Below are 16,759 nucleotides of genomic sequence, written 5' to 3' on the forward strand. Positions count from 1 at the left end.
CGCCTACTGCTTTTCCCCTCTGAGGTTGGTCGACCTAACTGTCAGTCAGCAGTAGAAGACGTTACTTTGTCTATCTCCATTGGCTTGCGTGGTTGTCATTCACTGAGAAAGGGCGGCATAAGGAAGTAGCTCTCTGTCGCGTTCCGTGATTGGCTCTCTCTTCCTGCGTGCCGCTGCTGTAGGCGGGGCGTAGAAACATCGCCTCATGCTGGGTTTGGTGATTGGCCAGGCCTGGCTCAGCTTCTGATCTGGTTGGATAATCTGGTTGTCACTCACGCTAGTAGGCTGCGCAGCAGGAAGCCCGCCTCTATCCCCCCAGAATTGGCCAAGCCTGTGTAGTTCGCTTTCCGATTGGCTGGCTGGGTTGTCAGTCCCTTCAGCGGGACAGGAGGAGCGCGAGCGGGGACGTCTCTCGGTCCCGTGTAGGCGTAGTAGCAACGGCTACGGCCGCCCCGCGCCGCCATGAGCCCCGCCCCGCGCGCCTAGCCCCGCCCCGCGGTCGCTGCCCGTCGCCCCGCGATGAAGGTGGCCGTGGACTTCGAGGAGTGTCTGAAGGACTCGCCGCGCTTCAGGTGGGGGGGGCTGGGTCCCGGGGGGGGGTTCCCCTGAGCCCGCGCAGCGCCGAGCCCGCGGGAGGAACCGCGTTGCGCTGGGCTCGGGGGCGGCGGCGGCGGAGTCCCAGCCGCGACCCCGCGGCCGCGGTCCTCCCTCCAGCCGTGCCTCCGTGGCCTCGCGGGGGCGTCCCGTGGCTTGCGGCAGCGACGCGGGGGGCCCGCGCCCCTGCCCCGCCCCCGCCCGCCGGGGCCCCCGCCCGCGCCCCTGCCCCTCCCCCGCCCGCCGGGGCCCCCGCCCGCGCCCCTGCCCCTCCCCCGCCCGCCGGGGCCCCCGCCCGCGCCCCTGCCCCGCCCCCGCCCGCCGGGGCCCCCGCCCGCGCCCCTGCCCCGCCCCCGCCCGCCCGCCTGCCCCCGGGCGGGACCCCCGGGACCCCGCGCTGCGGCGGCCGCGGGCGCGTTGCGAGCGGACTTTCTCGCCCTTTTTTCTGCGGCTGGCCCAGCCTGGCCCCCCGCGAGGAGCCCCGCACGGCCCGGGGCGGCGGCGCCTCTCTGGCCTCTCAGCGCCGCTGCGAAGCGCCCGGGGAGCGGGTGCGTCCGTCCGCGCTGAGCGCGAGCTCCCGGCGGCTTGAGGGGGGTCGTGGAGCTGTTCCGCGGCGGGGAGTTGCGGGGCGACGTGCGGGATCGTTAGGGCTTGCCGAGGGCTCTGCGAGCCTACACACCAGGAGGTGCGGTAGAGTTGGAAAGTTTTACTTTTCATATTCGTGTCTGCAGACCCCAGGAGCTGTTGGGAGATGGGGGTCTCGTGAGACCTTTCTGCGCCCCCTCTTAAAACGCAAAGCTAACAAGGAAATGGGGACGCGGCTCTCTTGATATGTTTAAATACCTTGCACCCAATGAAGAAGCTGCCCTGCGGAGGGCCCCTGGGGCAGGGCGTGTCTTGTGAGAACTGAATTGGGACAAGGAGCTTTATAGGGGGTAGCAAAGACTACTTGGATAAAAGTCTTGATTTATTTTTTAAGTGCAAGTATTATTAAGATCCTGTGTGTACTCTGCAAAAATTAAAAACACAAACCATATTTAAACAGTGACAAATAAGTCAGACGTTGGTTGAACAGATTCTGTTGATGTGACTCATTTTCTCTGTTTATAACTGGGGGATAACTTCCTTTCTAATATGTGAAACAAATACAGGGCAACAGAACCAAAGTCTTAGTTTGAATTTTAAAAAGAAGCAGCAAATTTAAAATACATGGAAATATATCTGCTGTGGGTGACAATTGCCAATCTTAGTAAATAGTCAAATGAAAAATGTACTCTGCTGATCCAGTTTTATGTAACTGAAGCAGCCTTTCAGAAAATTTGGTTAAAATACCGGACTGAAACAATGTACAAATGAGCCCATGAAAAGCAGGTAACGGGTCCTTATATATACTGCAGAATTGCTAGCCCAATAGGATATTTTAGCTAATATCACATGGATGAACATTTCTCACATTAGTCACTTTGGGAAAGGAATATGTTCTAGCCCTGCAGACTCGGGGACTAAAAGTTATTTTACCTTTAGCTAAGAATGTTAACCAGCAAACATTTTAATTGTACAATTTTTCTTACCCCTAACATCTGTACTGTAGTTCAGTAAACTAGAAAAACTAGACAGTACCCATGGTATTCTATTCAAAACTGCCAGAGACTAGAACTGACAACAGCAGTTTCAGTCAAGCACTAAACCTGACCTGTGATGAATGAGTATAGCTCAGAGACATCTAAGTGATTTGCATATTTATAATGTATTAGGTAAGACTTGTAAAACAAAAATACCACCCACGCCCTAGTTGGCTGATGGAGAAAGTGGCTTGCATGAAGGATTGTCAATTTGAATTTACCACTTCTTAGAAGGAAAAGCCTCTATAGTCATTGGAATAATTAATGCACTGTAATGTGAGCTCACAAAAAACACTTTATTATTTTTATAGATTGAATTCACCTAGAATATTACATAACTATTGTTCAAGAAAGAAAAGGAGTACTTGTGGCACCTTAAGAAACTAACCAATTTATTTGAGCATAAGCTTTCGTGAGTTACAGCTCACTTCATCGGATGCATACTGTGGAAAGTGTAGAAGATCTTTTTATACACACAAAGCATGAAAAAATACCTCCCCCCCACCCCACTCTCCTGCTGGTAATAGCTTATCTAAAGTGATCACTCTCCTTACAATGTGTATGATAATCAAGGTGGACCATTTCCAGCACAAATCCAGGGTTTAACAAGAATGTCTGGGGTGTGGGGGGGGGGAGGAAAAAACAAGGGGAAATAGGTTACCTTGCGTAATGACTTAGCCACTCCCAGTCTCTATTCAAGCCTAAGTCATTATGCAAGGTAACCTGTCCCGTCCCCCCCAAACCCTGGATTTGTGCTGGAAATGGCCCACCTTGATTATCATACACATTGTAAGGAGAGTGATCACTTTAGATAAGCTAGTACCAGCAGGAGAGTGGGGTGGGGGGAGAGAAAACCTTTTGTAGTGGTAAACACCCATTTTTTTTCATGCTTTGTGTGTATAAAAAGATCTTGTGTACTTTCCACAGTATACATCCGATGAAGTGAGCTGTAGCTCACGAAAGCTTATGCTCAAATAAATTGGTTAGTCTCTAAGGTGCCACAAGTCCTCCTTTTCTTTTTGCGAATACAGACTAACACGGCTGTTACTCTGAAACCTATTGTTCAAGAGCTTTTGTAAATGTGTCATGTATTACAAATTTTACAAATTCAGACTCAAGGAAGGAAAGTGGGACTGGAAAAATCTTCAAATACTGTGAGCAATCATGAAACTGACAAAAACAATGAAGTTTCACCCTGCTGCTTAGGAAACTGACAAATTGCTGCAGAAGAGCCTAAAAGAGCAAAAACAACCAAGGAGTGCTTGTGGCACTTTAGAGACTAATTGTTAGTACTCCTCAGTTTTTTTGCTGATACAGGCTAGCATGGCTACCACTCTAAAATAGAGCAGTGGGTTAGATTAGAAGAAACTCCCTCCAGCTTCCTCAAAGCAGACCATAGACACTGGGACTGGGAAGTGGGGCAAACAATGAAAGCTTTCTCTCCTCTTTTAAAGCCTGAGAAGGTAGTAGGTTTTTAATTAATCTGATATCTGCTAGTCAGAGTCTGATAAAAAGGTGGAGCAACTTGTCAGGGTCTGAGGACAGCAGGCTGGTAAGAATCCCAGCTGTCTGTGGGTAGGTACTTGAGTGTTTTAGGAGGGCAGTGCTCATGGATCTTGCTGCTGCTGGTAATTGTCTGAAGTGGTGTTAGTAACACAGGTAATTTATTTTAGCTCTTCTCTTTAAACACAAAGATGAGCAGCTATATGAATTGGTAATTGTCATATGCAGAACATCTTCTCTAACTAGGAGCAAGTTGGAATGTGCAATTGACTAATTTACCTTTAGAGTTAGGAAATCTTTTAAAAATATCTAATGGTAACAAAAATCAGTTCTGCTAAAATCCATTGCATTTATTTTCTAGCTAGTTATCCCTCCCTCTCTCCTTTTTTAAAAAAATACAAACAAAAAACGCTTGTTTTGGCTTATTGTTGCTATCTAGTAACCCACAGTTTTCCTAATTTTTTTCTTGAGCCTTTATAGAGGCAACACTAAATATTTGTAAAATATTATTATAATGTAAAAGAGTAACCAATATTCCTTTACAGATAACTTTAAAAGAAAATAAAAACCAAATCTGAGTCCTTATGAGTATTCTTATCCTTTGTATCACTTTTTTCCAGCAGCGTGCTTACATGCTGCTATTATCATAACAAAAATCCATACCATTCAAGCTCAGTTGTATACTAGTTTTTCCCTCCCATATTGAGTTTTATCAAATTTATTTTATTTCTGGATTTATAAAATGTGCCTATCACACACACAGTGTGCTCTTAATAAATTGTGAATTTTTTAAACTACTGTCAAAGTAAACATATGCCAACCCCAAAATAGATCCCTGTTTCCTGAAAACACCTGACTAAATGATGATTTGCATTTGCATGATCTAAGCATGAAATGTGAGATTTCCAAAGCACTTAGAAAAGGTGAGTAAATATCACTTATTCCCATTTTACATGTGAGATGACTGGGGTGCAGAGAGAAAATATAATTTGACCAGAATCACATGATGATCATTGGCAGTTAGGAACAGAACCCAGACTGTCTCATTCCCAGCTGTGCTAACTGCACTAGACCTTGCAAGTTCACGGACTCTGTCTACCAGCATAATGGAGCGAGGAAATTCCAGAGTTGAGGGCCCTCCATTGATGATGCCTGGCTTCCAGTTCCCTAGTGTTCAGATTCAGGGACTGTGACCCACCCTAACTTGATCTGTCATGATATCACATAGATTGTGAGGCAGTGTTTCCAGTAGTGAAGAACAAACCACACTGAGCTTTATGCATCAAAATAAACTGCTTGAATGGCCACAAGCAGCAAGGAAGGAGCCAGTGCAGTCTTGGAGAACTGGTCTCGTGCTATTTGTGGTTCTCCATAGAATACTGGCCCAAGTTCAAGATCCTAATTCTAATCTTCACACCTTTCCATGGGCTGGGATCAAGCTGTCTGAAGCACCACCCAGCTGTCTATAACCAAACCTTCCATGACAACCGCATTTCTCAGGAACAGCGTAGTGGTCTAGAACAAGAATAAGACTGAGAGCTGGAGACAAAGCTTGTTTAGTGGTTGGTCCCACAATTGTAGAACTCCCTTGGTCACATCAGGATGTTTACGTATCTCTGTCTTCAGACTCATTTTATAACATCCTTACTTTCCCTGAGAAATTAAATAAACCCCAATAACACCAGTTATCCCTCACTATCATGGAACAAGAAGAGAGAAAGACTGCTGCTCCATTTTATTGGAGCCATTAAGGTTTGTGCATGCTTCGTTGAGTAAGTGTTACCTTTTCTCATACCTTCTCTTTTTGTCTTTTAATGACGCTTGATGTGTCATGTTAAATATAGACTGTAAGCTCTTTGGGGCAAAGATGTCCCTTTACTCTTTTTCTGTGAGGATCTGAAAAACAATACCCTATATAAAGCATGAACGTAGGCCAGAGTAGCATTTGCAGTAATTTACTGCGTCGTAATGGTTTAGGTGCTCACACATTTTTCATTCTGCTTGGTTCATAGGCAATGTCTAATTTAATCAGTTGCAGAATGCTGTTTGAACTTTGCACTTAAACAGTGCAACAACTTACTGGCTTTCAGGTTCCAAGCTCTGTGCTCCATCAGGAACTATGAATTTTCTCAAATCCTCTCCCAAAAAGATGGAAATAATATTTACAGCTTTTTTTGTTGCGGCGTAATATTTTGTTGATGGTGACTTGATTAGTCCTGCCACCATATTAAAAACCAGTAGTTGTGTTAATTGTAATGTTGTTGTTTGAGAAATATGAATACATGATTAGATATCTTTTTCTGTCCCCTAAATTTATTTTTGTCTTAATTAGAGCATGAAATAGTCATTTACCCTTTTGCCATTGCAGGACTAGATTACTGCACTTCTTTTTTTTAACAGGCTTGCTTGAAAACACCTTGCATAAATGGGATAGTCTTGCCTGTTGTTCTAGAACTTCTTTTGGCAAATATTCTGGGGACTTCAGAATTTTTTCTCAGTGCTCTGAAACCAAAGTTTAGTTGATAAGCTCCTCTGACCAAAATAACTGTCAATTTGAAATCCAGGTAATTGTAAGAAAGCAAGCTGAACTGTGCTGAACTGGGGTTTTTTATGTTGTTGCCTTGATTGATTACATGAGTTGTACAGGTGCCATTAAAGTGGACAGTTCAATCCCTTGCATATGTTCTGAGTGTGTAATATAAAATTCTTATGTATTCTTGATTCAGAAAGTGCGTTTATGAAGAGAAAATGAGAATGTCAGAAGAATCCTCCGATTGGAATACAATGCTGTTAACATTAAATGACAAAATACAGTACAGAAATGAACAAGTATTTCTTAAAATTCTCTTGCATTTTTATATCAGTTGTGTGAGAAGCAGATGTTTGGATGTGGATTACTGTGGTAGTAATACAAGAGGAAACTGATGTGTTATACATCCTTGTGCTCAGCTTACTCAAATAACTGGTTTGCATAAGTGAATAGTTAAATGTTGGTCTTAATCTACCAATGACAAATATAAGCAACTTACATGGACAATATTAAACTTAGAGAATTGTATCTTTTAACAGCATACCTGGGAGTAAATAGGAAAAATTCTATGAGCTGAACTTACTTTTCTGAAACTGTTCTGTCATGTAATGGGTGCGGTTGGGTATTTTTGGTTACTTATTCCGAGTAAAACTGAGCTGGAGTGCCCCTCCTCCTCTTCTTCCCCAGGCATTCAGGCCAGGCTGTTGGTCCTGGGGCGGTGGGGCTTCAGCTGTGAACCTCGCGTGGGAATGACAGCCAGCGGGTATTGTAAGTAACGCAGTGTTTACACGGACACTGCATTGCCCTAATTACATTGACCTAAGCGTGACATCTCTCACAGACATGGAGTTCATAGGTCGGTGTAGTGGGTGACTTACATCAGCAGAAGCAACATTGCAATGTAGACACAGAATTAGGTCGATGTAAACTGCCTTATGTCAATCTAACTAGTGTAGACCGGGTTATAGTAATTCTTAACTTTGGTTCTTCTTCGAGTGCTTGCTCATGTCTATTCCATTCTAGGTGTTGGAGACTTTTGCCTAAGCGCTATCTGTAGGGTGGGATTCAGCATCCCTTTGAGTGCCGCGCTAATGTGTCGGTATATTAGGTGCCGCGGACTCAACACCCTCTCTGTTCCTTCTTCCTGTCTGTTGATGGTTGGTTGGAGTACCTTGTCTTGCAGATGGTAAGAGCATTAGTGATTTTTACAGCTTTTCTTATCTTCTTTGTATATAGTTTATCTTCTTTTGTATATTTTAGTTAGCTGTTAAGTGTTAGATTAGTTGGCAGTTAGAGACCCAGCTGGGATTTCGTCCCGGAGCAGGGCATGCTCCACTCTCCTAACTTCAAACCGTGCTGGTTGTGCAGCAGGCCAATGCATATCGGTGACCCCCACAACAGCTGTTTGAAGTGTTTGGGGGAAACTCATAGAAAGGAAAAGTGTCAAATCTGTAAAAACATTTGACCTAGAACCCAAAAGGAATGGGATATCCACTTGAAGGCCCTCCTCATAGAGGCTGCATTTTGTCCTGCATCAGAGCCCTCCCACTCGGCCCCATGCTGAGTACTTTGGCTTCGGTGTGGAGTGCTCCGCCCGGCACCGTTCCCCCTCACCAGTGCCTAAGTGGCAAAAGAAGAGCCTCCTGACACTGGAAGGGAAGGGGGCTTTGAGCAAAGGACCGATGTCAGGCCACGTGACTGCCTTGGGGCTTCGCTGGTGTACTGTAGAGGTTGGACCTCCCCAGCCCAACCAGGGATCCGCCTCTGGGGAGTGGCAGGAGACCCTGGTCTCTCCCAGGACCCTCATAGTCTGAAGTGGCCCTGGCGGCTAAAGAATAAGTAGGTTGACTGGCACCACAGGCACTGCATCAGGCGGAAGACTTGGCTAAGACCCTGACATCTAAGGGCCAGCTGATCATGGGACTGCCTCATAGGGCAGTGGAGCACCTTGGTCACCGGGCTGCAGGCGCAGATCTCCATCTCTGCGGCCGTGGACCCCAGCACCGTATCCTAGGTCTCCGACCAGAAGGCCGAGGTCTTTGACACACTCCCCACCTACAAGACGTGGGACGCCAGACTCTCGGTGCCGGTCCCCATACCACAGGTATCGGCAAGCTTCCCATCAGAGATCGCCGTGGTCCAGGTCATCTTTGCCTAGATAGTTTCCCAGTCATTGGTCCCCGCCCAGGCAGGGCTGCTCCTGGTCACGGCACCAGTCCCCTTTCCCTGGTACCGTTTGAGCAGGAGTTGTCCCCGGACGAAGCGGTGGTAGATCCCTCCCAAACAGGCAGTCCTCTGACGGCTTCAGTGTGCACCAGACCCTCCTCAAAAGGGTGGTTGCTAACTTGAACCTACAGTCTGAGGAGGTTGCGGAGGAGTCTAATTACCTATTTAACCTTATAACCTCATCTACCCCAGCCCGGGTCATGTTGTCTGTTCACCCAGGCGTCCTTAAAATTGTCAAATCACTGTGACAAACCCCCTCTTCCATTCTGTCAACTTCTAAGAAGGTGGCAAAGAAATATTACGTCCCTACGAAAGGGTTCGAATAACTCTACATGCACCCTCCAGCAACGTCACTGGTCGTGTACGCTGTGAACAAATAGGACAGGTAGGGCCACATTAGTGACACACCCAAGAACAAAGATGCCAAGAGACCTGATTTATTTGGCAGGAAGATTTATTCAACAGTCAGCCTACAAATCTGGGTGTCTAATCACCAGGCACTGATAGGCAGGTACAGTTTTAACCTATGGGATTCCCTTAACAAATTCAAAGAGGCCATCCCACAGGATTGAGCCCAGGAGTTTGTCACTTTGGTGGACGAGGGTACTGCAGTGGCAAATGGCCTTGGACGCTGTTGACTCAGAGGCCAGGATGGTTGCCTCTGCGGTGGCCATGAGGTGCAGCTCCTGGTTGCAGTCCTCCAGGTTGTCCCAGGAGATGCAGGCCACTATTCAGGACCTCCCATTTGAGAGGGTGATGCTCTTTTCCAAGCTCAGGGCCTTAAAGACTGCCGCTCCACCCTCTGCTCCTTGGGCATTCACACTCCTCAGCAGGCCAGGAAGCCGTTCTGTCCTCTGCCCCCGCAGTCTAGGTCCTGGGGAGCTCCCCGATCAGGTTCCTACAGGAGAAAGGACAGAGACAAGGGTCTAAATGGCAATACCATCATCTTCCCACCTGTCTGCTCAGCCTGACCCTCCCAGAAACCAGGGACGCCAGAAGCAGTCATTTTGAGGGTGTGCTCAAGGATTACACCCCAGTCACTTCACTTGATCTACCCTCCCTCTCTTTCCTTGATCGCCTCCGCCCCTTCCAGTTGGCCTGGTCTTGGCTAACCTCAGACCGTTGGGTGCTGGAAGTAATATCCTCAGGTTACACCCTACAGTTCATAGACAACCCTCTCTTCCACCCCCCTTCCCCATCCCTTTCAGGGACTCTTCTTACAAGCAGCTGCTTGTCTAGGAGGTCGAAAATCTCCTGCGCCTGGGGGCAGTGGAGGAAGTACCTCAGAACATGAAGGGAAAGGGATTCTATTCCCACTACTTCCTAATCATAGAATATCCTAGAATATCAGGGTTGAAAGGGACCTCAGGAGGTCATCTAGTCCAACCCCCTGCTCAAAGCAGGACCGATCCCCAGTTAAATCATCCCAGCCAGGGCTTTGTCAAGCCTGACCTTAAAAACTTCTAAGGAAGGAGATTCCACCACCTCCCGAGGTAACTCATGCTAGTGTTTCACCACCCTCGTAGTGAAAAAGTTTTTCCTAATATCCAACCTAAATCTCCCCCACTGCAACTTGAGACCATTACTCCTTGTCCAGTCATCTGCTACCATGGAGAACAGTCTGGAGCCATCCTCTTTGGAACCCCCTTTCAGGTAGTTGAAAGCAGCTATCAAATCCCCCCTCGTTCTTCTCTTCCGTAGACTAAACATCCCTGGTTCCCTTAGCCTCTCCTCATAAGTCATGTGTTCCAGTCCCCTAATCATTTTTGTTGCCCTCCGCTGGACTCTTTCCAATTTTTCCACATCCGTCTTGTAGTGTGGGGCCCAAAAGTGGACACAGTACTCCAGATGAGGCCTCACCAGTGTCGAATGGAGGGGAACGATCACGTCCCTCGATCTGCTGGCAATGCCCCTACTTATACACCCCAAAATGCCATTGGCCTTCTTAGAAACAAGGGCACACTGTTGACTCATATCCAGCTTCTCATCCACTGTCACCCCTAGGTTCTTTTCTGCAGAACTGCTGCCGAGCCATTCGGTCCCTAGTCTGTAGCGGTGCACTGGATTCTTCCGTCCTAAGTGCAGGACTCTGCACTTGTCCTTGTTGAACCTCATCAGATTTCTTTCGGCCCAATCCTCCAGTTTGTCTAGGTCCCTCTGTATCCTATCCCTACCCTCCACCGTATCTACCTCTCCTCCCAGTTTAGTGTCCTCTGCAAACTTGCTGAGGGTGCAATCCACACCATCCTCCAGATCATTAATGAAGATATTGAACAAAACCGGCCCCAGGACCGACCCTTGGGGCACTCCGCTTGATACTGGCTGCCAACTAGACATGGAGCCATTGATCACTACCCGTTGAGCCCGACAATCTAGCCAGCTTTCTGTCCACCTTATAGTCCATTCATCCAGCCCATACTTCTTTAACTTGCTGGCAAGAATACCGTGGGAGACCGTGTCAAAAGCTTTGCTAAAGTCAAGATACAATACATCCACTGCTTTCCCTTCATCCACAGAACCAGTAATCTCATCATAGAAGGCGATTAGATTAGTCAGGCATGACCTTCCCTTGGTGAATCCATGCTGACTGTTCCTGATCACTTTCCTCTCCTCTAAGTGCTTCAGAATTGATTCCTTGAGGACCTGCTCCATGATTTTTCCAGGGACTGAGGTGAGGCTGACTGGCCTGTAGTTCCCAGGATCGTCCTTCCCTTTTTTAAAGATGGGCACTACATTAGCCTTTTTCCAGTCGTCCGGGACTTCCCCCGATCTCCATGAGTTTTCAAAGATAATGGCCAATGGCTCTGCAATCACATCCGCCAACTCCTTTAGCACTCTCGGGTGCAACGCATCCGGCCCCATGGACTTTTTCTAAATACTCCCGAATCACTTCTTTCTCCACAGAGGGCTGGTCACCTCCTCCCCATGATGTGCTGCGCAGTGCAGTAGTCTGGGAGTTGACCTTGTTTGTGAAGACAGAGGCAAAAAAAGCATTGAGTACATCCTCTGTCACTAGGTTGCCTCCCTCATTCGGTAATGGGCCCACACTTTCCTTGACTTCCTTCTTGTTGCTAACATAGCTGAAGAAACCCTTCTTTTTACTCTTGCTAGCTGCAAGTCCAGGTGTGATTTGGCCTTCCTGATTTCACTCCTGTATGCCCAAGCAATATTTTTGTACTCTTCCCTGGTCATTTGTCCAATCTTCCACTACTTCTTGTAAGCTTCTCTTTTGTGTTTAAGATCAGCAAGGATTTCACTGTGAAGCCAAGCTGGTCGCCTGCCATATTTACTGTTCTTTCTACACATTGGGATGGTTTGTCTCTGTAACCTCAATAAGGATTCTTTAAAATACAGCCAGCTCTCCTGGACTCCTTTCCCCCTCATGTTCTTCTCCCAGGGGATCTTGCCCATCAGTTCCCTGCGGGAGTCAGTCTGCTTTTCTGAAGTCCAGGATCCGTATTCTGCTGCTTTCCCTTCTTCCTTGTGTCAGGATCCTGAACTCGACCATCTCATGGGAACCTGGGAGGCAGTGACCATCCACTTTTGCTTCCCTACTGATTCTTCCCGGTTTGTGAGCAGCAAGTCAAGAAGAGCTCTGCCCCTAGTTGGTTCCTCCAGCACTTGCACCAGGAAATTGTCCCCTACGTTTTCCAGAAACTTCCTCGATTGCCTGTGCACCGCTGTATTGCTCTCCCAGCAGATATCAGGGTGATTGAAGTCTCCCATGAGAACCAGGGCGTGCGATCTAGTAACTTCTGTGAGTTGCCGGAAGAAAGCCTCATCCACCTCATCCCCCTGGTCCAGTGGTCTATAGTAGACTCCCACCACGACATCACCCTTGTTGCTCACACTTCTAAACTTAATCCAGAGACACTCAAGTTTTTCTGCAGTTTCATACTTGAGCTCTGAGCAGTCATACTGCTCCCTTACATACAGTGCAACTCCCCCACCTTTTCTGCCCTGCCTGTCCTTTCTGAACAGCTTATATCCATCCATGACAGTACTCCAGTCATGTGAGTTATCTCACCAAGTCTGTTATTCCAATCGCATCATAATTCCTTGACTGTGCCAGGACTTCCAGTTCTCCCTGCTTGTTCCCCAGGCTTCGTGTAAATCCTGAAAGCAAAAGGGGGCCTCAGACCCATCTTGGACCTGTTTCGTCTCAGCAGGTCTCTCAAGAAGTTGAAATTTCTCATGGTCTCCCTGGTTTCCGTTATCCCCTCCCTGGATCCAGGAGACTGGTATGCCGCCCTTGACTAAAACATGTATTTCCATTTTCCCGGGTCACAGACACTTCCTTAATTTTATGCTGGGCCAGCGCCATTTCCAATTCACAGCAATGCCCTTTGTTTCTCATCATCCCTGAGAGTGTGCACAAAGTGCATAGCGCCAGTGGCCACTTACCTCCGGCATTGGGGTGTTCAAATTTATCTGTACCTTGATGACTGGCTGATAAAGGGCCGGTCCCAGGATCAGGTGCAGTGGCGGCATCTCAATGTGGTTTGTTCCACCTGCCGTGACCTGGGGCTGTTAATAAATGAGAGAGTCAATCGTATCCCCAGTGCAGTGCATAGAATTAATTGGAGCAGTCCTCGACTCTACTCAGACCAGAGCCTTAGGCCCTGAGGCTTGGTTCCAAGCCATGGGAGACCTCATCTCGTTCATGCAAGCCCACCCTCTCACCTCTGCTCACACATGCGTGCTATTGTTGGGACACATGGCGGCCTGCACCTACATGGTTCGGCACATGCGTCTCTGCCTTAGGCCCCTGCATGCACAGTTGGTGTCAGTCTACATCCCCAAGAGGCACAGAATGGATGGGTGGTCAGGGTTCCGGACCATGTACTGTTGTCATTCACCTGGTGGCAGAATTCTACATCGGTAATTGAAAGAGTCCCCTTTGTGGCTCCATCCTGTCGGTGACCCCCGTCTCCGATGCATCGGACCTGAGGTGGGGAGTCCACCTAGGCAATCTTAGCATGCGAAGTCATTGGTCCAGTCATGATTGCTCTCTACATGTCAATGTCAGAGAGCTCAGAGGTTTGCCTGGCCTGCCAAGCCTTTCTACCTCATAAAGAAAGCAAGGTGGTCCAGGTCCTAACAGACAATATAGTGACTATGTTCTATATCAACAAGCAAGGCGGAGCTAGATCGTCTGCCCTTTGTCAGGAAACCCTCGGGCTCTGGGACTCCTGTCTGTAGCATAACATCCATCTCATAGCAGCTCACTTCTCCAGGGCCAAGAACCTTGGGGAATGTTACGTCCACTCTTCTTAGAATTCTGAGGTGCCTCATCGCTGGCCCTGGCACTGTCAGTTTTCTCTCTTGAGTTGCTGCCCAGGTGTGACCCTGATGTTCTTTTTTTCACTTATTCTTTCCCCTAGAAGTTTTTCTGTTTGCAGAATATCCACCCTCATTTTATCAATGAGGAATTCAGGGAGCTACTGCTGCTAATGTCCTTTTAATAATAATTTACAGTTGCCAGCTCTTGAAAACTAAATGACTACTTAAGATAACTACTCTTTTTTGTGTGTCCTTGTTTTTCATCTTGAGCACCAGGAATAGTTTACTCCTACTGACTTCTGGTTACCTGTCACATTTTGTATATGCCAATTATTTTGATTTCACTTTCTGAATATATATTCTTTCATAATTTTCTTTTTCTGACACAGGAATCTTAACTTTCCTGGGACAACCATTATTTCTTTTAGTGTGTTAAGTGGTCTTTCCCAAGCATTTTTCATAGCCCAAGATAGGAAGATAATGTTTGTTTCACTGTTTGCTTCCTCTCCATGCAACCATCTGATTATTTATACAGCTTCTTTCTTTATCTATACTTAATATTCTCTCCTGTGTCTCTCCTTTTCTGCTTACTAGTTTATATTCATCCCAGCAGATCTATCTACCCAGTCAGCCGATTTGTTGTTGCACCTTTTTGTGTGCATGTAATCATCACGCTTCTGTCTGCCCATTTGCCTTTTTTTATAGTTTATATATTGCCATTGGGGTGGTGTGTGTGTGTGTAGTGCTTCAGATGAACACAAGTTCTTGCTCCAAGGACCTTACTATGTAAACAACCCAAACTTATGAAAGATAACGTTAAGCCATATGGGGAGAGGAGAGGGACATTACATAAAACAAAACAAAGGGAAAAGAGGCACAAACTTGAAAACAGACTATATTTGCAGCTATATTCTTAGTACACTTGGTTCCTCATGTACTTGGGCATAGATATGTCCAAGAAAATGATCATTTAGGGAGGTGCTGTTCTCTAGTTTACTTGTTATAATTCCTGACACCTAGTTTTCGTGACCTTTTGTCTACAGTTGTTTGTCACTGATGAGAATATGGACCAAAACTGTTCTCTCTTCAGTTTCAGCCTGATTCTAGTCCACTTGTCCTATGATATCTCCTACACTGCCAAAAATCATGAGACTTGGTCATCACTCAGGCGATCTGTTTTGGAACCTGGCTCAACCATAGACTCTGTGTGTGTCCATGAGCAAGTCACTTAGTCTCTGTTCCTCAGTTTGCCATTTATAAAATTCAGATAGTAATATTTCCCTATCTCACAGGGTTGTTTTGAGGACAAATTAATGTTTGTGATATATAATTTAGCTGAAGGGATCCATATAAGCCCTTAGATTGACACGTACAGATGATAATGAGTGTGATAGATTAATATGCAAAGAAGAGTTGTGGAATACATTTAATATGTTCTTTTAATGTACTTTTTTAACAACCGTTTTAAGCTGAGTATTCTGAATATAGTAAGGACTTATTGGTCAGGTGATTCTGCAAGAAAAGTACAAGAGGCAAGCTAAGTTAAGTGTATGAGATCATTGCAATTTGGCAAATTAATTCTGAAATTTTACAGAAAACTAACATAATTCCTCAGAAAACAAAATTCCAATGTTTAGTAAGATACTGCAAACATGGTACAGCATTTTTGAGTTGTTAGGGCAACAGTGAGCTAATACTGCTAACTTTCAAAGATGCCCACAGTTGTCTCAAGATTTGAAACATGATAAATGTAAGCAAATGCTCAAAAATTACTCATCTACCTTTAGTAATCCCAAATTTTGGGAGCCATCCCTCACATACTTGAAACTTGGATTTCTTGCTAGGATCTACCAAATAGGAATGTGAGGAACAAGGGCTAAATTACAGCTGGAATATCCAGGGAAGAGATGGTCTTCTATAATGGTTGACGACCACTATAGGTTAAATATAAATTTAAATTGCGTAAATAAATTTAGTCTCGATAAATATAGTTTGGAGACAAAGATTTTTTCAGTTGCTAGGTTTGCCATTACTTTGTTTAGTAGTGATGCCTTTAAAAAAGTTAGTATGAATACTCAATTTGTACAGAAATGTGTTAGAATTTGAGGAATCGCCTGCTTTGCAAGTTTGTATTTGCAATTTAAGAATGCGTGTGGAGAATCTTTGACTCTGTCCTTTCTTGTCTTGAGGTAAATTTTCAGATTGGTGTAACATAATATTTAGTGCAGAGGAATGGGAAGTAGGATGAGGAAGCAGTTGGGGTCATGCTGTTTTGCAGTGTAAATTTAGCTCTGGACTTGTTGGTTTGGACACATAATTGAGGACAGGATTTTGTCAAGTAACCTTAAATGATGGGCATTTTGTCCACAGTAACACATACACTGGCTCTGGATTTGAAGCTACTAACTAAAATGGTCAATCCCTCTTACCTAGGCCACCTAAAACCCAAATCTACTTGACCGAGTTAGAGAGCTCTGTTAGCTTGTATTGCTCAGATTTCCTAATCTCCTTAAATGTTAAAGTGAGGAAGTAAGAACAGTGGGAAAAGGACAAAAGGGCGTTCACCACAAAACCATTCACTTGTTAGCTGTCCCTCATTAAATGGAACATGGCAATGGTGCTTTATTTACTTTTGTTACTCTAGAGCCAGCCTTTGAAGTTGAATGCAGCTACACTGTAGTAAATGAAAAAGTGATTGCGGTAACTTCACCATAAAATTAGACATTTGAAGAAAACTGGAATTCACTGGATAATCTATAGCTAATTTTGCTTATCCATTTTATGCTATTGAACTGGTGTGGATATTCGTCTGAAGGAGACAGCTGCTAGTCCAAGTCATGCATCGGGGGTACATGCAGGAAACTTGACTCTTCCCAGATTTTGAAAATGTCACTTTACTAACATTGTGTTTTTACAGTACAACTTGGCATTGATAAAACTTCAAACAATGAAAACCTATTGTCCCCATCTCAGAAATAGAAAATGTACAGGCTGCTGGCTA

At 45.8% G+C, this 16,759-nt stretch overlaps 1 protein-coding gene across 3 annotated transcripts in view; it reads left to right on the forward strand.

Annotated features, from left to right (window-relative positions):
• Positions 1-345: 345 nt before the first annotated feature.
• Positions 346-16,759, forward strand: part of ACAP2 (ArfGAP with coiled-coil, ankyrin repeat and PH domains 2) — a 121,108-nt gene continuing 104,694 nt past the window's right edge. For all 3 annotated transcript variants that reach the window (XM_073358980.2, XM_073358983.2, XM_073358981.1), the window contains exon 1: positions 346-572. In XM_073358980.2, coding sequence (XP_073215081.1) covers positions 520-572 — 53 coding nt within the window. In that variant the 5' untranslated portion in view covers positions 346-519. The remainder of the gene's footprint in view (positions 573-16,759) is intronic.

This window comes from Lepidochelys kempii, chromosome 9 (genome assembly GCF_965140285.1).
Source record: "Lepidochelys kempii isolate rLepKem1 chromosome 9, rLepKem1.hap1, whole genome shotgun sequence".
Lineage (NCBI taxonomy): Eukaryota > Metazoa > Chordata > Testudines > Cheloniidae > Lepidochelys > Lepidochelys kempii.